The 27,902-nt window shown below is 38.9% G+C and overlaps 2 protein-coding genes and 1 long non-coding RNA gene across 6 annotated transcripts in view; 1 reads left to right on the top strand and 2 right to left on the bottom strand.

The window, feature by feature from the left end:
* Positions 1-20,027, bottom strand: part of plcg1 (phospholipase C, gamma 1) — a 91,756-nt gene extending 71,729 nt beyond the window's left edge. Inside the window, exons 1-2 of one of the 2 annotated variants that reach the window (XM_082144988.1) lie at positions 19,778-20,027; positions 18,879-19,164 (exon numbers count right to left, since the gene is read on the bottom strand). In XM_082144988.1, the coding sequence (XP_082001114.1) occupies positions 18,879-19,098 (220 nt within the window). In that variant the 5' untranslated portion in view covers positions 19,099-19,164; positions 19,778-20,027. The remainder of the gene's footprint in view (positions 1-18,878; positions 19,165-19,777) is intronic. The other variant, XM_082144987.1, reaches the window with a different exon arrangement.
* Positions 14,214-17,551, top strand: LOC309480735. The gene is made up of 2 exons (XR_014199770.1): positions 14,214-14,803; positions 14,842-17,551. It is a non-coding gene; the product is annotated as an uncharacterized lncRNA (long non-coding RNA).
* A 5,441-nt stretch (positions 20,028-25,468) lies between the features above and the next one.
* Positions 25,469-27,902, bottom strand: part of top1b (DNA topoisomerase Ib) — a 26,001-nt gene continuing 23,567 nt past the window's right edge. For all 3 annotated transcript variants that reach the window (XM_082145082.1, XM_082145083.1, XM_082145084.1), the window contains exons 19-21: positions 27,881-27,902; positions 27,582-27,731; positions 25,469-27,139 (exon numbers count right to left, since the gene is read on the bottom strand). The exon at positions 27,881-27,902 is cut by the window's right edge and continues 73 nt beyond it. In XM_082145082.1, coding sequence (XP_082001208.1) covers positions 27,037-27,139; positions 27,582-27,731; positions 27,881-27,902 — 275 coding nt within the window. In that variant the 3' untranslated portion in view covers positions 25,469-27,036. The remainder of the gene's footprint in view (positions 27,140-27,581; positions 27,732-27,880) is intronic.

Here is a 27,902-nt window from a genome sequence, read left to right as displayed (position 1 = left end):
CAAAAATCCAAAGAGGGATATCTTCCATTCTGAATGTCACAGAGGCATGGGAGTTGGTTTATATCATTCATACTGACAAGCAGCCTTTGGAGTTTCATGACTGGCAGCTGCCAAGCCACTCCCTAACAACCAAATAGAGTACCCTAGCAACCAAAATCCAGAGAGGGATATCTTCCATTCTGTATGTCACAGAGGCATGGGAGTTGGTTTATATCATTCATACTGACAAGCAGCCTTTGGACTTTCATGTTTGGCAGCTGCCAAGCCACTCCCTAGCAACCAAACAGAGTACCCTAGCAACCAAAATCCAAAGAAGGATATCTTCCATTCTGAATGTCACAGAGGCATGGGAGTTGGTTTATATCATTCATAGTGACAAGAAGCCTTTGCAGTTTCATCATTGGCAGTTGTCAAGCAACTCCATAGCAACCAAACAGAGTACCCTAGCAACCAAAATCCAAAGAGGGATATCTTCCATTCTGAATGTCACAGAGGCATGGGAGTTGGTTTATATAATTAATACTGACAAGCAGCCTTTGGAATTTCATGATTGGCAGCTGCTACGCCACTCCCTAGCAACCAAACCGAGTACCCTAGCAACCAAAATCCAAAGAGGGATATCTTCCGTTCTGAATGTCACAGAGGCATGGGAGTTGGTTTATATCATTCATAGTGGCAAGAAGCCTTTGGAGTTTCATCATTGGCAGCTGCCTAGCAACTCCATAGCAACCAAACAGAGTACCCTAGCAACCAAAATCCAAAGAGGCATTTCTTCCATTCTGAATGTCACAGAGGCATGGGAGTTGGTTTATATCATTCATAGTGACAAGAAGCCTTTGGAGTTTCATCATTGGCAGCTGCCTAGCAACTCCATAGCAACCAAACAGAGTACCCTAGCAACCGTTTATCAAGACCCATGTCTTTTCATCAGAACATCGTATAGAGATGGGGTTTGGCTCTTTTGTTTCGTTTGGGAAACAGTCTGTAAAATATCACCACGGTTACTGTGTATTCACACCATAGCAACCGTTTAGAGCCACCTAGCAACCATATTGAAACATATAGAAGCCATATTTCAGCTCCACAACATCGTACAGACATGGTTGTTGGCTCGTATGCAATCATGTACAACACCCTAGCAACCGAGTGGTGAGTTTTGCCACTGCAAGCACCACTTCACATTTTCTTCAGGAAATGTACATTCTAGTTAGTGGTGCTTTTTCAAAGCAACACTAGTGTTATTGTCACTCATACTTATTATTCTTCTTCTTCTTCTTTTTCTTATTATTCCGGACAAAAGTTTGGCGCGTAATGCGCCCCGCATCGTTTGTCACAGACCCCTGAGTGAGGTGTCAAATCGACCGGCTCATTGAGGAGAGGTGTGCTATGACTTTTCTAAGCGATCGGGTGTACGATGTTCGCACAGCGAACGAAAAAGCGACCAAAAAAGTCCCATTGACTTAACATGGGGAGTTCTAAAAACATTTGAATCCCAACTGCCGTTTTCACACACACCACTCCAAAGGGCCTGACACCCCTGCGTTTCTCTCCCTCTCTCTCTCCCTCAGAGGATTTATATTATCAAGCAGCCAATAAGTAATGGCCTAAAATCTTGATAGCCACACCCTAGCAACCAGTTACAGCACCCTAGCAACCACTAAGAGCTCCCTAGCAACCACCCTAAACCAATAAATAATATAAAAACTTTTTTTTAACATTTTTTAAAGCAATATCACACTCGTAGCCTTGCGATATTGCTCCATGCTTGTGCCTATTCGGCCATATAGGCACGAGGCCGCAGGCCGAGTGCCGTACTGAAGGAACTCGTTATTAAAGATTTTAAGAACTCTATAAAAACTCCATAGTAACCATATTTGACAACTACCAACCACCTAGTAACACCATAGCAACTACCAAAAATACCTTAGCAACCACCCTGAACACCCTAGCAACGTCTAGAAATGCTCTATTAACCACCAAAAAACTCTAGCAACCACCCAGAAAACCCTAGCAACTGCCTAGCAACGACCCAGAACACCTAGCAACTGCCTAGTAACCACCCAGAACGCCTAGTAACCACCCAGAACACCCTAGCAACTGCCTAGCAACGCCCTAGCATCCACCCAGAATACCATAGCAACTGCCTAGCAACACCATAGCAACCACCTAGCAACCACCAAGAATACCCTAGCAACTGCCTAGCAACCACCCAGAACACCTTAGCAACTGCCTAGCAACACCATAGCAACCACCCAGAAAACCCTAGCAACCACCACCTGGCAACAGCATCTTACTAAAAACATGCTAGCAACATACTAATCATGCTAGTATCATGCTAGCAACATGCTAATCAAGCTAGCATCATGCTAGCATGATGCTAATCAAGCTAGCAAAATGCTAATAATGCTAACAAAATGCTACCAACATGCTAATCAAGCTAGCATCATGCTAGCAACATGCTAATCAAGCTAGCATAATGCTAGCAACATGCTAATCAAGCTAGCATCATGCTAGCAACATGCTAATCAAGCTAGCATCATGCTAGCAACATGCTAATCAAGCTAGCATAATGCTAGCAACATGCTAATCATGTTAGCATCTAGCTAAAAACATGCTAGCAACATGCTAATCATGCTAACATCAAGCTACCAACATGCTAATCAAGCTAGCATTATGCTAACATAATGCTAATCATGCTAGCATCATGCTAATCATGCTAGCATCATGCTACCAATATGCTAATTAAGCTATCACAATGCTATTCAAGCTAGCATCATGCTAACAACATGTTAATCAAGCTAGCATAATACTAGCAACATGCTAATCAAGCTAGCATCATGCTAACAACATGCTAATCAAGCTAGCATAATGCTAGCAACATGCTAATCATGTTAGCATCTAGCTAAAAACATGCTAGCAACATGCTAATCATGCTAACATCAAGCTACCAACATGCTAATCAAGCTAGCATCATGCTAACATAATGCTAATCATGCTAGCATAATGCTACCAATATGCTAATTAAGCTAGCACAATGATATTCAAGCTAGCATCATGCTAACAACATGTTAATCAAGCTAGCATAATGCTAGCAACATGCTAATCATGTTAGCATCTAACTAAAAACATGCTAGCAAAATTCTAATCATGCTAGCATCATGCTACCAACATGCTAATCATGTTAACAACATGCTAATCATGCTAGCATCATTTTAACAACATGTTAATCATAGTAAATCATGCTGGAATGTGGTAAATCGTAGTAAATCATCTTAGAAACATGGTAAATCGTGGTAAATAATGCTAAAACGTGGTATATCATGGTATCACAACATGTTAATTGTGTTAGCATCTGCCCAGTGGCGAGTTTTGCCACTGCAAGCACCACTTCACATTTTCTTCAGGAAATGTACATTCTAGTGTTGTGATTACTATTCACCTAGACAAAACTTCGGCGCGTAACTCGCCCCACACCGTTTCTCGTAGACCCATGAATGATGTGTCAAATCGACCGGTTTATTGAGGAGAGGTGTGCTATGACTTTTATAAGCGATCGGGTGTAAGATGTTCGTCTGGCGGACGAAAAATTTGCCGAAAAATGTCCCATAGACTTAACATAGGCACAAAATTAGCAAAATCATATCTTTGGCTCAGAAGGTCATAGAGCCTTGGGGTTGGGCTCTTTTGATTCATCCTATCAAGCAGCCAATAAGTAGTGACATAACAACTTCATAGCCACGCCCTAGCAACCAGTTACAGGCCCCTAGCAACCATTGAACAACATTTACAAGCCATATCTCAGCATCAAAACATTGTAAAAACACAGAGTTGGGCATTTTTGGACCCAGACCTGCAAATACTCTTAAAATATTACCCCATAAACTGTATAAACAAACCATAGCAACCATTTGGCGTACCCTAGCAAACGTACAAACACATGAATGAGCTATATCTCAGCACCAGAACATCGTATAGACATGGGGGTGTGCTTGTTTGTTTCGGTTGGGAAACCAGTCTGTAAATATCATCATAGTAACTGTGTAACCACACCTTAGCAACCGTTTAGAGCCACCTAGCAACCATATTGCAACATTAAGAAGCCATATTTCAGCTCCACAACATCGTACAGACATGGTTGTTGGCTCGTATGCAATCATGTACAACACCCTAGCAACCGAGTGGTGAGTTTTGCCACTGCAAGCACCACTTCACATTTTCTTCAGGAAATGTACATTCTAGTTATTATTATTATTCTGGACAAAAGTTTGGCGCGTAACTCGTCCCGCACCGTTTGTCACAGACCCATGAATGAGGTGTCAAATCGACCAGCGTATTGAGGAGAGGTGTGCTATGACTTTTATAAGCGATCGGGGGTACGGTGTTCGCCCCAGGGGCGAAAAAGCGGCCGAAAAATCCCATAGACTTAACATTGCGACGAACTTTGATGACTCGTAGCTCTGAGTGAGGATTTCGCAGAAACGTGTGATTTGCCACATTTGAAGAGGCTGACAGGCTCTGTAAGAACATACCTCACAATGGGGTAAAAGTTGCACCCCTGGGGGGCAGGAGCTGCCCAAAGTTTCCCATTGACTTACTATGGTGTAGGACGGCCCATGAAATGGGCCGTCCTACACCATAGCATGTGTTTTTCCTACTATGGTAAATTACATAAGGTTTTTGTATTGAACGTAGCTCTGGATCACAGTGTCATAGAGACAAGGGGGCAGGCTCATTTTACTCAGACGACCAATCAGTCTCTCAGGATCATTGTGAAGCTATCAAGCCACGCCCTAGCAACCATTTAGAGCACCTTAGCAACAAGTTCCATAGACTTCCATTGAAAGAGATCAAAGGGATATCTCTGGACTGAATTGTCATAGAAACATGAGGGTGGTCTCATTTGACTCGGGGCAGCAAACAGCCAATCATGAATCACCTCAACACTTCCTAGCCCATCCCTAGCAACCATTGTCGAGCACCTTAGCAACAAAAATCCAAAGAGGGATATCTTCCATTCTGAATGTCACAGAGGCATGGGAGTTGGTTTATATCATTCATACTGACAAGCAGCCTTTGGAGTTTCATGACTGGCAGCTGCCAAGCCACTCCCTAGCAACCAAATAGAGTACCCTAGAAACCAAAATCCAGAGAGGGATATCTTCCATTCTGTATGTCACAGAGGCATGGGAGTTGGTTTATATCATTCATACTGACAAGCAGCCTTTGGACTTTCATGTTTGGCAGCTGCCAAGCCACACCCTAGCAACCAAACAGAGTACCCTAGCAACCAAAATCCAAAGAAGGATATCTTCCATTCTGAATGTCACAGAGGCATGGGAGTTGGTTTATATCATTCATAGTGACAAGAAGCCTTTGCAGTTTAATCATTGGCAGTTGTCAAGCAACTCCATAGCAACCAAACAGAGTACCCTAGCAACCAAAATCCAAAGAGGGATATCTTCCATTCTGAATGTCACAGAGGCATGGGAGTTGGTTTATATAATTAATACTGACAAGCAGCCTTTGGAATTTCATGATTGGCAGCTGCTAAGCCACTCCCTAGCAACCAAACCGAGTACCCTAGCAACCAAAATCCAAAGAGGGATATCTTCCGTTCTGAATGTCACAGAGGCATGGGAGTTGGTTTATATCATTCATAGTGGCAAGAAGCCTTTGGAGTTTCATCATTGGCAGCTGCCTAGCAACTCCATAGCAACCAAACAGAGTACCCTAGCAACCAAAATCCAAAGAGGGATATCTTCCATTCTGAATGTCACAGAGGCATGGGAGTTGGTTTGTATCATTCATACTGACAAGAAGCCTTTGGAGTTTCATCATTGGCAGCTGCCTAGCAACTCCATAGCAACCAAACAGAGTACCCTAGCAACCAAAATCAAAAGAGGGATATCTTCCATTCTGAATGTCACCGAGGCATGGGAGTTGGTTTATATCATTCATAGTGACAAGAAGCCTTTGCAGTTTCATCATTGGCAGCTGCCAAGCAACTCCATAGCAACCAAACAGAGTACCCTAGCAACCAAAGTCCAAAGAGGAATATCTTCCATTCTGAATGTCACAGAGGCATGGGAGTTGGTTTATATCATTCATACTGACAAGCAGCCTTTGGAGTTTCATGATTGGCAGCTGCCAAACCACTCCCTAGCAACCAAACAGAGTACCCTAGCAACCGTTTATCAAGACCCATGTCTTTTCATCAGAACATCGTATAGAGATGGGGTTTGGCTCTTTTGTTTCGTTTGGGAAACAGTCTGTAAAATATCACCACGGTTACTGTGTATTCACACCATAGCAACCGTTTAGAGCCACCTAGCAACCATATTGAAACATATAGAAGCCATATTTCAGCTCCACAACATCGTACAGACATGGTTGTTGGCTCGTATGCAATCATGTACAACACCCTAGCAACCGAGTGGTGAGTTTTGCCACTGCAAGCACCACTTCACATTTTCTTCAGGAAATGTACATTCTAGTTTATGTGTACAGTTGTGCCAATACAATCTAATAGTGATTTTATTATGATGTTGTATTGATTCGGGTTGTCGCTATGGCTGGAAAAACTAAAATGTATTTATTTTAATTATTTCAAAATAAACTGGAATTTCTGAAAGACATTATTTCCATTAAAGGGAAATAAGTAGGTTTTCAAAACCACACCACAAGAGCACTCAACAAATGAATAAAGTCCAAACGGCATGCATAGCATTCTATTGTTTATTGCTTTATGACATTGCCTGTTTAAAATCATACTACTACTACTACTACTACTACTACTACTAATAATAATAATAATAATAATAATAATAATAATAATATCAAATCTAAATCTTGTTATTATTAAAATCAAATCTAATAATAATAATAATAACAACATTCTTCAAGATTTTAACATAGCCTGACTTTGTGCTTTGAAGTAATGTTTTTCCCCCTCATCTTATTTTCATCAAAATGTGTGTTAATCAGTTCTTGCCACTAGAGCTGCCCCCTAATAGTCCACTAAACGATCATGATTTGATTAGTCGCAGAAAAAAACCAACAACACTCCACAGGAAGTGAAGTCATGAGGGACAGATCGTTAACGGCGGGTCCTTGTGGTAATTACAGTGTGTCGGCCAGGAAGTCAAAATCATCCATCGACCTCAAATATGCCTTATCATTTGAAACATAAGTAGCAACTTTACATCGAACCGCTCGTCTAACGTTAACCTGGATAAACGTGCGATACTATTATTATGCGCATATGTAAGTGTTTGTGTGGAGTAAGTGTTGAAGCTGAAGTACGGCACTGGCATTTCTTCCTGACAACAGCGGAAACAACTTAAAATACTCCGTCATTTATGGCCATACAGAGAAGAGTAATACATCATTCCAAACGGTGATCTACTTTTATATGTGTACACTCACAATAACAAGAAAACGTTGTGCTTCAGTAAAATAAAGAAAACAAGCAGGATGCTCTTTCTGCCGTCTCGGTCTCTGTGAACTGGAGCGCGTCACAGAAATGAAACGAAACTCAGCATATATAAAGCTACTTGCCTCACAGACATTTACATATATAGAAAGCTTGAAATGTCTACTTTTAACCCTCTGGGGTCTGAGGGGTTTTTGGGGTCCTTGAGATGTTCTGACATGCCCTGACATTTGTGCTTTTTTCAGTTGCTTATAAACATATTAATGGCAAAGGTATAATTACACTCTATTTAGCACAAACAGGGCTACCATAATATGTGAGCAACATGTACATGTTTGTATTTTTGAGAGAATAATGTTTATGCGTGGTTATTGAAAAAACTAAAGTTTCTGAAATAAGGCCACAAAACACATACTAAATACGTGTCAATAAGACTTTTGACTAATTGATGTCTTTGCCTAGAGTTTTTTCTTCAAAATGATGTGAAAATCATCCTGCCCTTATCATTCACATAACACAATACATTGATTTAAATCTTGTAAAACACTTTTTGTTTGTAAAGGCAATATGCGCAAGGGGCGTCAACCATTCAACAGCATCATGCATATGTAGTGGTTCACACCTCAGGAGACAATGGGGCCTGCATACTTAATGAGCCATTCATTCAGGTGTGTCACCTATAGCCACAAGAAAGAATGCAAGAGCAATATATATATATATTCTACCAAATTGGTTCACAGTTGGAAGCAATGTCAATTTTATTTATTTTTTTTCAAAAATTTTGCTTGCAAATTGTATAATATCCAAGGAAAACATGTCTACTAATTGTGCAGTTAATTCTCATACTGTATTTTCAGTTTTGGAATATGTATCCTCTCCCCAAATTTGTCAATAATAAAACACAATAAAAATATTAAAGTAATGACAAAACATACTATATTTAACATATTGGCAAAAATTGGCAAACAAAAGCTTATTTGAGGTGGCAGATATTTTACAGTAAAAATGTGTAATCTATCCAAAACTAATCAACAAAATGTTGTCTTTCATTTGTCTGTAACATAGGTCTTTCGTTTTTATTATAAGGAATATAAATGTTAATTTGCAACAAATACATTTTATTTCAACATATTTCAGTCGATTTTTACTCAGTATAGCAAAATAGTTTGCTAAAAGCAGATCATTCATTCACACACAGAAATGCAATTCAAATTTAAACCGTCTTTTTGCGAGTTGTGGTAAACAGCGCATCTCTGCTCTGTTCATTCACACAGAAATGCGATTTACTTGAGAATGAAAAAAAACTTACTACATTATTCCATCCGTTGCTCCTCGGAATACCAGCACTTCTGAGGTAAGTTTTCCATTATTATTATTCCTCACAGCGCTGCGAGACAGTGTAGACAAGTACACTTATCTGAATAAACTTGATGTGTTTTCTCGAGCTGATATGGGGGCGTTCACAGTTTGTATGGGATCGTCTCAGTCATTTGCGTTTGAATAGCGCGCGCTCTCCGTGGGCGGGGCCGATTATAACGTAATGAGATGAGATGAGCTCGACTGGAATCGCTCTCTTTTAATACAGATTTCACAAGATGAGAATATTAGTTTTTTATATAAATTACTTCATTTAAAAGAAGAGAATTCAAGCTTCATGCCTGTCTGTCTGTATGTCTGTTTGACTGAGTATTCGCTCAGTTATTGTTCATTTTCGGACGCGTTTCAGAATGGACTTCACTGGCAGAGAGAAGGCAGAACTCGCTTCGTGTTTATTTTTCTTTATTTGGCAAAAAGCACAACACTTTGTTTTTATTGTGAGTATACACAAAAATAATACACATTTAACAGAATCGATTGATGTATGAAACTCCTATAGAAAATCAAAGTCAACAGAGTATTTATGAGTTTCTTTTACACTGATAAAAAAAAAGCGAGCTGGTATCGCCGGCGATACAGCCGACCTCAGGGGGTTAAACCAACCAATTCAAATACTCTGATTATGTAATCCGTATGAAAGGCGCATTTACTACACTGAGGAGAGCATCGTCATCGTCAGCTTCATCTTTGCAGCCGACACTGACTCAGAAAACACTAGTTTATTAATAAACAATTAAAATGTCTCCTTTCTATCTTTTCCGACACATTCATAATCATTAGGCTACTTCTGCGGCGAGCTTTATGTGGGCGCTTGAGCGAGGAATATTGGGTAGAAACGGATTAATATGGATGACTGAAACTTAAATACTTGTAATTCAGAATCCGTATGAGATTTATTGTATGATTACACATACAAGGATTTTGTCTTGGTGACGGAAGCTTCTAGCCTGGCAAGATGTTAGGTCTGGCAACTCACCATAGACACGGCTCAATCCGAGGGGCGGGATAAACGGCTGTCTTTCAAATTCCCTCTGCACACAATAGGACAGCGCTTCAACCAACCAGAGCGTTTTCCCAACAGCGGAGCTAACGTTAGTTGATAGATTCAACTTTTGTCATATCTGGCCGGCAAAACTACGAACACATCTTCCTTTTTTTAAGAATGACTTAAGTGCCGTTCTTTGCTTATTTCTCAAAGAAAAACTTAACTCCAAGTCCTCCAGAGTCGCGGCCAAAGCCGATTCGAAAGACTGTTTGCCAGCATATTCTTTGTTTTCAAGTAGCAGGGAACCGTCGCAACTCTTTCGTCATTATGTTAAGCCCACCCCGCCTACTCTATACACGACGTGATTGGCCTGACCTAATTTAGGTTTTTCCAGCTCGAAAGTCAACGGAGAGTTGCTAGATTACCCTGGCTGCAAAGTACATTTTTGCTGCCGCTAGGGTGCGTCTAGATTTCTAGGCTAGGAAGCTTCCAGTGTACAGACAGAATGACAGTGATAAAAACGATAATAAAAGTAAAATAATTTGATTAAAAAAAATATATATATATAAAAAAATACACAATATACAAAAGAGACTATATAAGCAAGTACAGGTATGTTAAATACAATGCAAATGAATGTGAATGGTTTGGTTTGCTAAATAAATATGAGTATAATAGTGTTTAGTATTGACCAGAGGGGCATTAGCTGTGGATGAGGTAGACAGCCTGGGGTTAGACACTGTCCTCGTGTCTGGCTGTTCTGGTGCTCTGTAGCGTCGGCCAGACGCTCACGGTTGGAGGAGATGAGGCCTGGATGTGAGCGGGACAGAGGGATTTTGCCAGTCCAGTTCTTGGAAAGTACCGGTGATCTCCGGACTATCCGCTCTGGATTATAATACATTTTAAAACACTCCTAATCAGACTGTAGTTACTTTTTTTATTGATTACATGTTATTCTCACCAAAGGTAGTAAATTATTGATTACATGTTATCCTCACAATGGCAGTAAATTATTCATAATTCATTGATTGTCGAAACAATATTGGGTAAACCGGCAGTGGGCGGGATCACACAGACCAAACCTAAAACAGACATTTCAAAGTACAATAAGAGGCGGTGGCATTGCTTTCAGGAGACAAGCATGTGGACATGTTTCCTGCACACATATGCCATTTTTATGCTTTAATACATTTAATACAAAATGACAAAGAACCTTTAAGTTCACGGTTCTCTCATGGTCACATGACAAGCTAAACAAAATATTTCATCTTTTTTAGTAAGCGTTTTATTTTGATTGTTTTTATTTTTCAATTATTTCTTTTAATTTTACATTTGCATGATTTAAATACATAATAGCTTTTCATTAAACTCACAAACTACTATTAATATTTAATGCATTATGTTGATAAATAATAGAAAACATTTTCTTTCTCTTTGTATTTTTATATCACTATGGTAACAAGATAATCCTATTTAAATCAATGAAATAAACAAGTCAGCTCACAAGTAATCTAAAAGTAATCAAAAAGTTGTCTGATTATATTACTATAAATATAGTATAATCTACCAAGCACTGAAAATATAGGCTGTATTACACCCATATATATGAAATGCTCATTATAATTTAGTATCCCCCCTCCCCCGAGTATATATTTAAGTAATTAAATTAAAATAGACATACGATTAGTCGACTAATGTCTTAAATGATGGACTACTAGTCGACTGAACAAGCTTTAGTCGGGAGCAACACTACTTGCAACAAATCTTAAATTCAAAAGGACATTTAATTTTTTGCATACACATTGTCTTAAAATAAAACATATCAATTTTATCTTAAATTCAAATGGGAGTCACGTTCAATGCGGATGCACAGCAGATGAAGCTGAGAACCAAGTCAAGGATTCATAAATGATGATATGAGGAGAATCTCACAAGAAGAAGCTCATTTCAAAACATCTTTTCTAAACCTCATTAGTGAACTTACTACAGATTTGGAGAAAAAAAACGGCCCAAAAAGCCATTCTAACTTACTGACCGGTCTATGGCACACCTCCTTTTTTGGCAAATTCCCAACATAATGGGAAGAAGGTGTTGTTTTGGTACATATTTGGATAATTGGAATCCAGATCTGTTCGTTCCATCCCTGAAATCAGCCAGTGATCTCACAAAATGCAAGCGTTGGATTGAAGTAGACCGCATGAACCAGACTAAATTACTGCCCGAAAGCAAAGGAACAGTAGAAAACAGTGTGAATTGTTTTTAGAAAGGTGAATATTTGCTGAAATACACTATTAGCTGAACTAGCACTCGTTCTTTATGACGCGGACCATCGTTCAAGGCATGCAGACAAAGTTTACTTTAAGAAAAACACACAAAAACATTTGGATGCAGAAAGTATCTTGCTTCTCTTGATTTTCCCATGCAATCACACTCTTTTCTCTTATTTTACTGATATTGTTAGTGTTTCAACATAACCTGATAAAGCTCGTGACGATAAACTTTTGAAGTAATTTATTCAAAATCCTCAGCTAAATCAACTCAACGACGTCGGGGTAACCAGCCCTGAAAAGCAATTAGTGCGGTTAAGAAATCTCCGATATTAGGGTCAATTACAAATTTCTTAATGAGGCCAATAAAATAAACTAGTCAAACTTTAGTTAAATCAAGGATCAGAGATGCAGCAGAATTCAAATATAAGACTATACAATCTAACACTTCAACCACTAGCACACAATCCCTTGAGAAACTGAGAATCATGATTTGTTTAAAATAGAAATCACGTTTCTCCCACTATTCTGAACAGACAACTAAATAAAACAGTAGTGATGGCAATTTCACCCTCATATCCCCCTGAGACGAGAGATTTATGAATTTTTTGTCTGGAAAAAATCCTCAGATGACAAAAAAAAAAATCCATTTTGCGTCATCGGAGGATTTTCTCGCCAGAGGTTAAAGACTACAGCCAGTAGGAGGGGCTGTCCCGCATGTTTTCAGCCCGCCCATAGGAGGTGGGATCTCACTCACAGAATGTACACATAGTATCAGCGGTCTTTCTTTGGAAGCTAAGCTAACAGGCTCTTGCTCTGTGGAGAAAGCTGACTAGTAGGAGAAAGCTGAGTAGTAGGGGTTACTATCCTCTTTTTCCCGGACATGTACGGCCGTCGAGATCGTCCAAAATGTCCGGGATTCGGCTTTTGCTTTCTGCAGTCGCCATTCATTGTTTACATGCACACCTTTTGTTTCAATCTAACTGAATTCATTCCGATTGGTGAATCTGAATGTAGTGTTTACATGAACGCTAAACAAGTGATCGGTTGATGTGCGTTTTAACATTGCTAAGAAAATTCCCGCTCCTCCGTGAGAGATACGAGACCTGTGCATCTCAGTAATCACGCGCCCCTCAGCCTCGTCCTGCTCGCCACAGTAAACATGATGAATGGCGACTGTAGAACGCAAAAGACGAATCCCGGACATTTTGGGCAATCTCGAAATCCCGGGCAAACTCGTCACGGAGACTCACTAGTAGCCTAGCCTTGTTGTTTTCAACTGCGCTCTCTAACCGGTAGGCGTGGCCTCCTAGGGCAGCAAAGCAAGTGCATTCTGGGAGTTGTTGTCTTTCATCCACATAAGCCAAAAATACATTTCTGGCTTTTCTCAGTCTAGAAAGCTCCAAATTCAAAAATAATTTCACATTTCTTCTACATTAATGACCCATTTTAAATACACATTCATCTTTCCAGAGGTGAAGTATCCCTTTAATGAAGCTTAGAAACCTTTACGAATCTTTTGTTCCGAATCAATAGTTCGGAGCGTGTATCAAACTGCCAGAGTCACATGATTTCAGGAAGCGAGGCTTCGTTACGTCATAACCGGTTTGAAACATTTCGAAACACCTGGAAATGTCAATGGTTCAGCGCTGGGGGGGGGGGGGGGCGATGATCTCTGTCAGCCCATGAATCGTGAGGAGTCACTGGAATGAACAAGTCTCTGTGGGTTTTACCTGATCTCTGATCAGTTTTATACATTTGTAGACGTTTTAATTAGATATTAGTATAATTAAAATCTATAATGGTAGTTAATAGTGTCTTATTGGCCTGTTTAGCGGAGCCATTCATAGTACAAACCCTGATAATTGCTAAAAGGACATATAGACACTTGATAATCTTATTAGATGATTAAATAATTGCATCTAAAAGATTTTACTTTCAGTAAAAAATGTGCAAAAGATTTGTAAAAGGTGTTTTTATGCATGTTTGGCCCGGGTTTTTGTTGCATTTACACTGTTCTGACCACTAGGGGTCACCGTGGAGACGGGTGTCGGGTTGTTTCAAAGCCTTGACACAATACTGCACATTTGCTTCAACTGTTTCAGTGTCCCACGAAGCCTCGATCTGCACACCACTACAAAACAGTCTTTTGTTTCATTACTGGATGAATCGGCGTTGTTGAAGAATCTCTTGAATGAATGACAATTTTTTAACAGTCTCTTGTCGCCACCTACTGGTGTAACGATGTAATCAATAGTGGTGGGGGAAAAAAATCGATTCTGTTCAGTATCGCGATATTTTGCGCACGCAATTATATCGATACAGTAGCGCAAAGTATTGCGATATTTAATTATAAAATTATCTGTTTTACTTTCGGGGTTTTCTCCACTGGTTTTCTCGGAGTTTACTCTGATTATTCACATTTGCGTATTACATCCACAAGGTGGCGCTTGTTGCGGTGCTTCGTCGTCGTGCATTCAACAGCAAATTCAAATGAAAATGGCTTCACCATCACAACCGGTTGCACACGACGCTCCGTCTTCTTTCAAATCGAAAGTGTGGGCATGTTGACCAACTCGTTTTTCTAAACAAAAATGCCAATATTCCCAAATGAAACCAAAGTTGATGACTTTGGACTGGACTCTAGCAGAACACATCTTTTGTTTATTTTTCTCAATTTGATTGAAGCTCTAAGTAACTCTTATTTATATGATTATTCTCAGGTTTATGTTACTCTATTATGTCTGCTTTATGTTACTCTATTGTACCATTCATGTGAGAGGTCTCCTATTCTGAGAATAATTACGTCCTGTCCTGTAATGAGGTCCTGTGTCCTGAATGTTCAAGAACAAAGTTTGTGCACTACCCTCCTAAGTTTTTGCACTTCAGGTAATGTGTAGAAGATAATGTTCACAGAAGTGACATTTGAAGTGAGTTGAGTCTAATTTTCCTCATTTTTTCTAATGCCTTTGAATAATATGAATCGCAATATATCGCAGAATCGAATCGCAATACTTGCTGTATCGCAATATGTTAAGAATCGCACTAATATTGAATCGTGGCACAAATATCGCAATACCATCGAATCGTCGAATTTTTGCCAATTCCCACCCCTAGTAATCAATACAGTCTGTATTTGAAGTGTCAAGTTAATTTCAAAACTGGCCCTCTATTTTGATCGCTACTATAGCCAATGTTTAATTCCAAACTATAACCTTTTATCCCAGTACTTCTGTGATAATGTAAGTGTGGGTATCTTCAGGTCGGAGTAAAGGGTGTGGTGAATTGTTGGTGAAAGGTCTGCCTGTTAGGGTGTGTGGTTACGGGCAGCATTGTGTAACTTTCGGCACAGCCATCCCGACCGGCAGCTGTCCCCGTCTCCCTGAACCAGGACAACCTTTACACTCGGACTAACGTTTCAACTCAAGCAACTGCTTTGGGTCAAGTCAAACACCGCTAAAACCTCTACTTTCTGACCCAAATCCAAATTCATTAGTTGAGTCAGTTTCTCTTTAAAGATTTTTGTTTCCGATAAACTGAACTCACCAGAGTTTACAAGAACAAAGTACTTGCATTTCACCCAAAAAATATGACCTGAGCGGAGCCAGATACTAGTGTCCATACTTGCTCCATCTGTTTCTTTTTATATGGTAAAGTTGGAGAGTACAAACACAACAGTCCTGCGGAGGAAGCCGCTCTCTACGGCAAACACACACACACACACACACACACACACACACACACACACACAGGACAAAGGCAGTTGGAGCTCAGGCTGGGTGCAAGAGAACCGCTTGACAATTCCAAACAGGGCAGCAGGAAACACAAGACTGCACGGCACAACCAAGAGTCTTCCTGTCTCGCAAACACACAACAGAAAGAGCGCAGACACACACACACACACGCACGCACACCTTAAGAGACTTCTGCCACGAGAACATCCAACAACAATCCGTCAAAACATCACATTTGAAACTCACAGGCACTTCGAGACGTGATTCATTAGCACAATTTGTCCCAACAAGCGACTTTGACTTTAGTTACAGGACCGAACACACAGAGAGCTTTATTAATCATGGCTGATAATCCAGCGTGAACTCTTTGGTCTGAGGGTGAATTGGGTTGTGAGTTGTGGGAGAGTTTTGGTGTGGATCCAGCCTGGCTTATCAACCAACCGAAACACTCGTAACTGAGCTTATCTGGCCGGCTGATAAAGAGCAACGCACTGATAATCAGGCAAAATAAAGGAGAATATATGAGTACAATCACTTGAGCATGAAGATCAAAACCAAGCACGTCATGCCTGACATCTGAACAAGTTCATCACCTCTACGCAGTCTGCACCGCCTACGACTTACACGTTCATATTTCACAATCGAACGTGCTTTAAATGGTTTCAACTGATCCATAGAGTTACACAGCATTCCAGAACATCTCTCCTTTCATAATAACCCCAAACTGGTAAATAAAGAGCTTTCTAAAGACCTGTCAGCCGTGTTCCTCACATTGGGTCATCAATAGATGACAAAGAGAAGTGCCTTTGAAAACATGATGCTGTGGGCAAAACATTACATGACGTCTGAGAAGAGGGTTTGAGATCACTATAGGATAACGATTCCAAAAATAGGCTATTGCTGAGTCACCTTTGAAAAACACTTTATTTGTGACAAACCAAAACGAAATGGCCACAATGGTTACCAAAACTCTACCAGAAGTGACTAACTAATACAATCATATATTCCACCAATTAAAAATACCATCCCTTTTAAGTAATACATGGAAAATATTCATCCAAAACAGAAATGAGTTTCAGGTTTTGGCCAAAAACCACAACAGTGAGATTTAATGAGCTCTGCTTCTGTGTTGTGTTACAACAGGTTCAACATATTAACAACTGGGATGCACTTTACCGTGAGCAAATATGATGCTAGAGCAGCAATACGTACAATTTGTATGGCTGAAATATTGACAGCCAGGACTTTATTAAGGTTTAATTCATAACCTGAGAACACGACACACAGCATAACGAGTTCAGTTACACAATTACCCCAAATTAATGACCAAAACCTCATCTCAGTGCATCACTACATGATTTAACCAATTCATTTATGGTTAATGGATGTGGCTTTTTCTTTTTTTTAATGTTTTTTTTAATGTTTGTGCACTCAATGCAAGTAATTTCAAAGTAATTTCAAAACAATTTAATATTTTAGACCGAAGCATAACCAGCAAAACTGATATTCTCTAAAAAGCCATACAATTATAGGTCTGGGTATCGATTCAGATGTTACAATTCGATTCGATATAATAATCATAATTGCGTAGGCTTGACATCGCGATTGCGATATGATTAATCGTGCAGCATTAGTTAAGGTTATTTTATGATTAAGATCAAATAAAATCTCACAGCATTAGATATAAAATGGAGTTTGCAAGCCTATGAACGGTGGAGGAAAACTAATACTGGCTTTTGGGTAATAGATAAATAAATATGGGGAAAAAAAAATCGATTCGTGGCGTTTGAGAATCGATTTTGAATCGACCACATTTTAAAAAACGATTAATCGAAAAATCAAACATTATAAGAACATTATAATTGTGTGTTTGGGACATGGCTTTAAATGGTGAGACTGTTGTAATCAGGCTCTCAGAAATTATATAAAAATTTGGATTTATATAATATAATGGACATCGGCCAAAATTCATATCGGTGCATCCCTAATAACCAACAAAACTTATATTCTCTAAAGCCATGAATTTCCATTCTTCCCCCAAAAAAAAACGTTTTAGGATGTTCTGAATATTCATGGCTTTTTCAGTGCTGGAAGTCACACTTATTTATTTTAAAAACATTTCCATGTTTTCCATGAGCGTAGGAGCCCTGCTCTGCCTTTAGCCTGATCTCAGTACACTTCTGCACACCTCAAGCAACAAATTTCCTGTGACGAGAAAGTTCTCACCAAGAGAGAGGTGAACGTACATGCCTCATAACACACAATAAAATCCGTCCATTCCACACCTAAACATCGATTACTTCAACAAACCTCGCATACCAAACAAGTAATGGGTTTGTGATATCCTCACATACAGTGGCCCAACTCAACATCTGATTTAAGAAAGTCACATTTAACTTCAGACGCGCGATTACACCACGGTGAGGCTCACTGGGTGTTTTTTCTCTTGTGTTTAGTGTGTCTGGTGCATCCGGAGCAGAGCGCAGCTGTGTGTAAGACATCCCGCCGCAGGAAAACAGCAGCACAGATGGGCCAGCCCTCCGATCAGACCCCAAACTGTTAGATGCGTTCACACACACACTTGCCCAAAACAAGCGCATTCACAGTGACTCTACATCGCCAGAGCCACTCAAACCAAATCCATCAAGAACCAAAACAAAGAAGCAGAGCTGAAGACGCATCTTATACTCCATGCAAAGCACAAAATAAACACCTACACAGAAACCAGACATACATATAATGTGGACCAGTCAAAACCCCTGTCATTTTCCACCAGGAAAACTAAAAATAGACTGTTGAAGAAGGAAAATGCCTTGACATGAAGAAAACGTTGGCAGTGCAGGTTTGAGTAATTCAGGCAGTCATTTTGTTTGGTTGAGTGCGCTTTTATAAATACGGCATCAACCACTTTAAAGGGAAATAGTGTTTGGTATAAATAGCTAATGGCTTTGGGGACCAAAAATGTGGTTATGAAACATGCAAATACCACACCAAGTAGCCTTTTCTGAACCCATAATGCCAAGCACTGATTAACCAACCTAGCCAATCTGGAGTTAAACACCCAGAAACAAGGCGTAACTTACTTTCGCCCTCGATTTTATCCGTTCCTCTGGTCCAGATAATCTGTCTGGTCTCAAGCTTGACTTGAAACGTCCTCCTCTCGGGTCTTTGAGACTTTTTGGAGTAAAAGAGCGTGAGCACGGTGCCCAGCTCCAGATCCCGGTAGAGAGTGTTCACCTCGGTGTCGCTCACCGTCCAGGGTACAGGTCCATTGGAGGAGGAGAAGCCCGCGGGCGCAGCCATTTCCCCTGTTTGTTCTTCAGTTCCTCTCAGAATAATTCACAGCCTCCCGGGCCTGAGGAGGACACCCTGGAAAAGAGGGAAGAAAAATGTGCATCACGAAACAACATTATGGCACAGCAGCAGCAGAAATACACGCACTATATACATTGGTTATGAAAACACACACACACACACACACACACACACACACAGACAGACAGAGGCCTGCTGTATGATGCTTACATGTGTCCATTTAAGTTGGACTTATTGGCCTTTTTGGTGGATATGTAGACAAACATAACAGACCATTGAAATGGTGAACAGCTAAATTGATAAATTAGTGCATGTACTGTTAGAATTATTATTAATTTAATATTATTATTATACATACACATGAACAGCAAATCATTCTCCCTCATATGTAAAACGCAAGTCTAGTATGTTTAAATAGATTAGATTGAGTCGATCTAATCTAATAATATTTAGTTAGCCTGAATAAAATCTCTTTAACACTGATGCGTCCAATGCAAACAAACCAAAACACTGATACTCTATTATTAATACTATCAAAAAATGCACATTCTTAAATTGTTTAAATATAGAAATCAGACATGCGATAGAAAGATCGGAGGATCTATATTCCGATGATGATGATGATGATAGTGGTAATAATAATAACACAGGTTTTGTTTTGTCTCACCGTGTGTGAATGCAGCTGGCTCTCTCTGGCGCTCAAGAAAAGCAGAATCACAACAGCGAGTGTGTGTGCAATCTCAGCGGCGCGCATGTCGTCCCGGGCTCGCGATCAGACGCGGGTTTGGCGGATCCTCGCGGTGTGTGTGATCGAGCCTCGCGAGTGTGTGTTCTCCGCCATGAGAGATCAGTGTGTGTGAGAGACTGAGAGCCCTTCCCCCATCAGCCGATCCCTACAGCAGCGGCACACCGAGAGAGAGCACGGCCTCTTAAAGACACAGCGCGCACTTTCCCCACCGATAGCGCACTGCGCACTGCATACTGCATACTTCTCTCAGAGTGTGGCTGTTTAATAGCATACTACAATACCGCACTTATGCTTTCTCTGTGTGTTTAGCTACTAAGCACAGTATTTTCAGTATGAACCAGATGACCTAGACAATGTTTAGAAATACAATACTAGCATAAACTGCACAGATTACAAATCAGCGCTTCTAACAATACTATTAAGTGTAAAATATGTATGTGACAGCAGAGATAGCATTCAGTATGGCTATGTCCTGAATCAAATTCTACTTATCTTAAAGTGTGTAAAACAGATAGTATGTATTGTGGATGTTTAGAATAGCATACTAGGCCCTGTCCCAAATGGCACACTCTGGACTTGTGGACTTCCTCAGGGTCCACACTTTGGTGACGTCATGTAGTGCACACCTATAGGGCCATTGGCTCGAGTCCATGAGAGCGCATTGAGAGGTACTTTTGGGACAGACTCGATCGTCACGCCTGAAATAACGGTCAGGTTGTTGTTTGACAGGAGAAATCGTCTTATCTCCATGTCAACTACACAGCCTACTTTTCTATATTTTGATATTGTGCATGCCACCTGGGCATTAGACAATAGATACATCATGCTTATTTAAATTATGTATACAGTTGTACATAATAATACATAATGTTCCATTTGAACTAGGATTACAATTTTAACACATAATGAAAATGTGCATGAGTTTCAGATGAATTTACAGGTCTCAATATTCATACTATGTTTACATGTCTCAGTAAAGCCCTGACATTCGGTTCTATTTATTTAATGAATCATAATGTGATCGTATTATTCAACGCACTATTATTATGTTTGAGACATCAACCACTGCTCGATGACCATAATGTTTGTATAAAATGTAACTGGTAAAATGTACATCTAGGTCATAAGAACGTAATATGTTCTTCTCAGCATGTCAACAATTATCCGTGAGCGAAATCTCCTCCCATCCGTTGTCTGAATGGCCTTTCGCAAGGATTTCTGGGTAGTTAAAGCGTGTGGAGCCTGCATCAATGCGGGCTTCGCGGAAGACCGCTTCAAGGGTACAAAGGGGGCGCTGCTGAGCACACTTCAGACCGTTAAAATGCTGAATGGGACGGCCTACGGACTCGTAGACTCGGCGAGCACGCGCAATTTAAGTCCATGAGACCAAAAGTCCACATGAAGTGCGCCATTTGGGACAGGGGCCTAGTATACTGTACTACAATACCGCACTTATGCTTTCTGTGTGTATACTAAGCTAAGCAAAGTATTTTCAGTATGAACCGGATACCCCGTTGACTTAGACAATGTTCGGAAATACAATACTAGCATAAACTGCAGTGTGTACTGCCTACTATTTTGTGTTAAATATATATGTGACAGAGCATTCAGAATGGCTATGTCCTGAATCAAATAAACAGACAGAATGCATTGTGGCTGTTTGGAATAGCATACTAGGCTACTGTACCGCACATACGCTTTCTGTGTGTATACGTTAGCTACTAAGCACAGTATCTGAATTTTCCAGTATGAACCGGATACCCTAACCCCGTTGACCCAGACAATGTTTGGAAATACAACACTAGCATGCTGCTTACTATAAACACTATGTACTGTCTATTTGGGCAAAATATATATGTGACATTCAGTGAGTATTCAGTATGGCTGGCTATGTCCAGAATCAAATCCTAGTTGCTTACTCTTTACTATGTACTGCATAATATTGAATATTAGTGTGTGAAACAGTATGCATCCTGGCTGTTTGGAATGGCATACTGAAACCCCACATTAAAGCAACACTAAGGAACTTTTCCTCTTCAGTCCCCCTACAGGTTGGAAGCGGAATTGTCCATTACCGCTGTCAATAATTTAGCCTATCGCAGCCTACTGTCGCACGCACGCTCGCTGTTTATCTAGCACAGGCTTAGAAATGAACGATGTCCACAGACAAGGTAGAGTATGTTGCATGATTTCATGCATGATGTACTGCGACATCAGAAACGAAGAAAAACTAAATAATGACTATTGTAACGCTTGACGTAAAGCAAGTCAAATTTGTAGTTTTCTTATGACTCATTCGAACTACAGAAACGCGACCCGGTTTGGCAAACTTGCATAGTGTGGTTATAGCAGATATAGGGCTGCAAAGCCAATCCAGAAGCAGACATCCCAAGTCTCCCGGAAGTTCCGGGAGTCTCCCGCATATTGATAGCGGCTCCCTGATGCCCGCAAATCAGTCAAAATCTCCCGGAAGCAGGAGAGAGGGAGCGAGAGACCTTGCGTGTGTGTGCTAGTGTGCCTCGGGATTTTATCTCTACTCTCGAACCGAATTCATCAGATTATATATCATTTGGATTATATATATATATAGACCCACCATACTAATACAAAATTACTCAAATGAAGATAGAACTACAAACAAGTCTGGGGAAAAGTTATAGAGTATTTCAAACTGACAATGGAAATGACTTGAAAGAAGCATGTGTCTACGCATGCGTAGAACGGATCGTGTACCGACACCATTCACAAAACCCTCTCCCGTGGCCTGATGGGACAGTGAAGTGTCCATCGTATGCACACCTCAGCATCGCACCAGAAGAAGAAGTAGTTCATCCAGGTACTTTTTACCTACTCTTGTATGAGTACTGTGAATTCAGGCATACTTCTTTTGTCACATACTGTTTTTCACCTACTAGTAGGGAAGTATGCGATTCCGGATGTGTTCGGCATGCAATACATGCATACTGTTTACTGTATACTGCACAGTATGCACATATGTAAAAAATATGTGAAACAGTATTGAATACTAGTTGCTTACGGTTCAGTATGTACTTTGTATTGCATAATATATATTTTTAAATGTGTGAAATAGTATGCATTATGACTGTTTGGAATAGCATACAACTGTACTACAATACCACACTTACCATTGCTGCAATATATAGTGTGTGTGTGTGTGTGTGTGTGTGTGTGTGTGTGTGTGTGTGTGTGTGTGTACTATGCTCAGTATTTGAATTGTCTTTTTGAATTGCATGGACAGCAGACCTAGTGTTTGCAATACAATATTACAATAATACAGTATGCACTGTGTAATGCCAACTATTCTGTGTATAAAGCATGTGCAATAGTATGCAGTACATGTTCAGAATGGAATACTAGTTGCCCTGTTCAGTATGTACTGTGTTCTGCCTTCTTTTTAATGTCAGGAAACTATGTAGAAACTATGAAACTAACAGCCAACATGAAGCTATGGCTTTGTACAGAGAGGGATACAAGGATACTGTACAAGAACACCGTTAATATATTAAATGAAACATTATAGCATTATAGAATGAGAAATGTTTTAAATAGTAATATACTACAGTGTTGTCACACAAGCTCATTACATATTGACTAATTAAGATATATTGTAGCATTTTTATTGTTTGATTAAGACTAATGAGTAAAAAAATCTGCAATCTCTACTTATTTCCATATTAAAGCAGGGTTTGACCTGAAACTGTTGGTGTTTTTGATGGATGTCAGTGGAGGAGAGGCTTTTGTGAGGAAACAGCTGATGACTTTACCAATTGACATCTTATCCACTAAACTTCAATGTATTTACCATCATTCATTCTGAGGGAGCTGCATTTGGAAGTTACAAAACTTCATTGGGAATTAAGTTTTATTGATATTTTATTTAAAAATGTAATAATAAATGGGTCATTCCTACTGTTTGGTGGATTTTGGACTGAACATGTTTTTTTGTTTTTGTTTTGTTTTTACTTAACGGAAGGAGAAGGTAAAGAACAACATTGTAGCAAAAGATTAACATTTACCAGAAATTTTAAGTTATAAAATCTATATAAAAAAAAAAAAATATATATATATATATAAATTAATAAATATATATATTTTTTTTTTATGTCCAATGTAAATTGACACAACAGAGTGGACATGTTATAAATTACACTATTAGTTAGTCTTCTAGAAAAAGAGAGAATATGTATGACTAATTCTAGTCACTAATAATGACTAGTTGCTTTCCCTCGAAGGAAATGATGTCACATCTAGCAAGTCATATGATTTAGGGCATATGCATAAGTAACAGGGTGGACTGGAGTTTGTGGGACAAACAAATGTAATGTTTTTACACAAAATAAATCGTTTTTTTGTCAAAGAGAATAAGTAAATTCGCTAATTTAATTGCTAATCTAGAAATACACAACTAACTTTTATTTCAAAGTGAAGTTCGGAAAATATTATTGGGAAAATTTGTCTGTCAAGATTTATTTATTTATTTATTATTTACATTTCATGTCAAATATGCAGTATTGTTTCATGGGGGGGCATAAACCCCACCAAACTAAATATATTTAAATCTAAGCAGCAATTTTGATAATCTGGTTTATTTCTGATATTTATGTTCTGGCTAGTAGAGTTTGAGAATGGCCGGGAACTTGAACATTTAGTCGCAAATTGGCTGGCAAGTGAAAATGTAAATTTTAAAACCAAGTGAAGTTGGTTATTAGTTTCACCTGGTCAATAGATTTCTGATTCTGAAACTCTTACAATCATAACCTTATTTTTTGTAGTTTTCGCACAGAACACCATGTTCTGCAAATCAAAACTGGTGCGCAGGATAATGTCACAGTATAGATGCATGCAATTGCACAATGCCCACATAGGAAGAGGTTATAAACCAAAGCCACAGATGCAGATCGCTGCCTTCACGACACATTCACAGCACAAGGCACGGAAGATGTGACCTGAAAACCTTTATTCCAGGTTAACAAGGCTAAATCAACGAAAGTTGCAACAAGAAAAACCCTAAAGCTATTCTGTATAAATCTGTCCTTTATGCTTCATTTTTCTCTAATATTCTCAAAAAAACTAAAAAAAAAACCTAACCAATTCCACCTATTTGAGTGTCATATTTCAGTTCCGTTCTGCTTTACATTTACATTTAGTGTGTCATAAATGTGGACGATACTGTAAACAATTTCTATATGCATCAACGCGACTTAAAAAGCAATCTTAAACTAAACTTGGTTTGTCTGAAGGGTTAATGTAGGATTACATGACCTTCACAAAAGGATTGTGCAAACTGTTGACGTCTCACTACTCTATTGCGAAGCAAAACCAACATTCAAGCTTACATGGTAATATTGCCCAATAAATTATAAGAAATGAGGATGTTTCAGGGTGTGATCTATCATTCATATAATGTTTACAAAAAAGCCTGACCTCTAATCATGTGCCTTATGACTTCAGTGTAATTTATAGTCATTACAAAAGAAAGAAAAACAGTCCTATACAAGTGGGCCTTTTCTCAGTTGGTATATATAATAAGATAGGATTTGTATGTTTTTTTTTGTTTTTTTTTAATAAAAAATGGTTGAAAACTTAAGCTCAAAAAGTCTCATATTTACTGTATGATCTTCTTAAAAACTGTAAGCAGGACTTTACAAGACTTTTAATTACAGATTTCTATAAACACATCAAAGTGGCCAGACAGTTGACAGTGCATATCATGGACTTTTTCTGAATAATTTATGGATTCATAATTTAATTGGAATAGTTTTTTTTAAATATATTTTATATACAGTACAGGTCAAAAGTTTGGACACATTACTATTTTTAATGTTTTTGAAAGAAGTTTCTTCTGCTCATCAAGCCTGCATTTATTTGATAAAAAATACAGGGGAAAAAAACATTTAATATTCTGACATATTATTACAATTTAAAATAATTGTTTTTCAATTTATTATACTTTAAATGATCATTTATTTCTGTGATGCAAAGCTGAATTTTCAGGATCATTACTCCAGTCTATCACATGATCCTTTAGAAATCATTCTAATATGATGATTCATTATCAAAGTTGGAAACAGTTCATATTTTTTCATAACCTGTGATACTTTTTTAGGATACTTTGATGAATAAAAAGTAAAAAAATTAAATAAATAGAAATATTTTGTAACAACAATATACACTACTGGTCAGTCATTTGGGGTCAGTAATTTTTTCTTTCTTTTTTTTGAAATAAATGAATACTTTTATTCAGCAAGGATGTGTTAAATTGATCAAAAGTGATAGTAAAGAAGATTTATATTATTAGAAAATATTTTTTTATTTTGAATAAATGCAGTTCTTTTTAACCTTTTATTCATCAAATATATTAGACAGCAGAACTGTGTCCAACACTCATAATAAATCAGAATATTAGAATGATTTCTAAAGGATCATGTGATAGACTGGATGTGACCTGTACTGTAAGCTTAATCTAAATAGGGCTGTGCAACATATAAATAATTTTGCTTTCACGAGAAACTGTTATACCACATGAACTGCACAGAAATGAAACGCACAATTAAAAGGACGGACAGTGCTAAACAGAGGGATAATCACTATAATGAAAAGCGACACATTCTTTTGTTAAAATACAGCTCTTTACACACATTAAAAACAAAATGTACATCCCTGATAGAAATATTAAAATAACAAAGAAAGACATTCACATTTGTTCACATTGCCTCATCATGACATTCGTGCCTCTGATTTTTTTTCTTTATATTTGCCAGCTAAAACATCTATTTACATGATTTTTCATTACGCATTTCTTATTTCACTTAAAGGACTATTAAAAATGATATTAAAATATACAATTCATCAATATATCTGAAGGCTAAAACCAAAGGATGCTAAAACTGAAGGCATGGTATGAAACATTGGCAGCTTTTCTTGTGAAAAGACATGGTGTTCAGCAAGGCTCAGTAACAGGACCGTTTTGTTTTCAAATAGCTTGAGTTAAACAAATAACCACTGAACTAATGTGCGGCCTTATTTTGAGAGAACCTATCGGCTTGTGTTTTACTTTAAATTCATCTATCCTTACCTGATCAAATCACAAGCAAAAAATATTATTAAATCGTGATAAACACCTTTTATAGACAATTCATCAACACATAAAATAAACTCTAAAACTCAAAGTCCTCATCTGCCATGTCGATAGCCCAGGCAAACTTCTCTCGCTGTGTTTTGTTGTAGATCTTCTCAATGGAGACTCCCCATTTTTTGCACCTGTGGACGGACGAAAGTGGTAAACAAGAGATCATGGCTGAAGAAAATCTCTTTCACAAATGCACGTTTAGCATGAGTAAAGGTCAAAGGATTGTTTCCCACGCTTTTCCAAAAACAAAACTGGTGAACATTGTGTCACAGTAGGAAGTTTTTCCCAAAAACAAGCCAAGAGGTGGGCTGATGACAGCACACACAGAGGCAGAGGTTTGGTTCAGGCACAGACCCTTCTTGGGCCAAAACCGGCCACTGTTTCCCATCCACGGACATTACAAACAAGAGGAAAACTGCCAGAGCCTATTGTTCCTGCCTGCATGTTCTTCCCCTCGAAAGACATAAGCAACCTACAGTATATCTACACTACGAACACTAAAAGAAAAGTTAAGACAACTAGAATCAAGTCCAACTTGGCGAAGTCACTGAATGCACACACTCTTCCTCTTACCAGGCGACTGAGATCCGTGGGTCCAGGTAGTTGAGTTTAGACGTGCCTAATGCGATCTGTTTATTCTCCTCGCGATCTGTGGCCTGAACCTCCAGCTTCATGAGCTGCTCAGAGATCCTCTCCACTGCTTTCTTCTTCATGTCCACCGCCCTCAAAGAAAAACACACACGTTTATCATGGCTCTGATATAACATTACACACGTTTTATTACCCACGCCGTTATAATACTTATTAGATCAGTTTCCAGTTCAATTCAATTAAATGAGGAATAAACTGACTGCCAGTCGAAGCTTGCTTACTTTTTACTTTTCTCATCGCGAA

Source organism: Leuciscus leuciscus (genome assembly GCF_965113295.1).
Source record: "Leuciscus leuciscus genome assembly, chromosome: 18".
NCBI lineage: Eukaryota > Metazoa > Chordata > Actinopteri > Cypriniformes > Leuciscidae > Leuciscus > Leuciscus leuciscus.
This window is presented reverse-complemented; position numbering and strand designations above follow the sequence as displayed.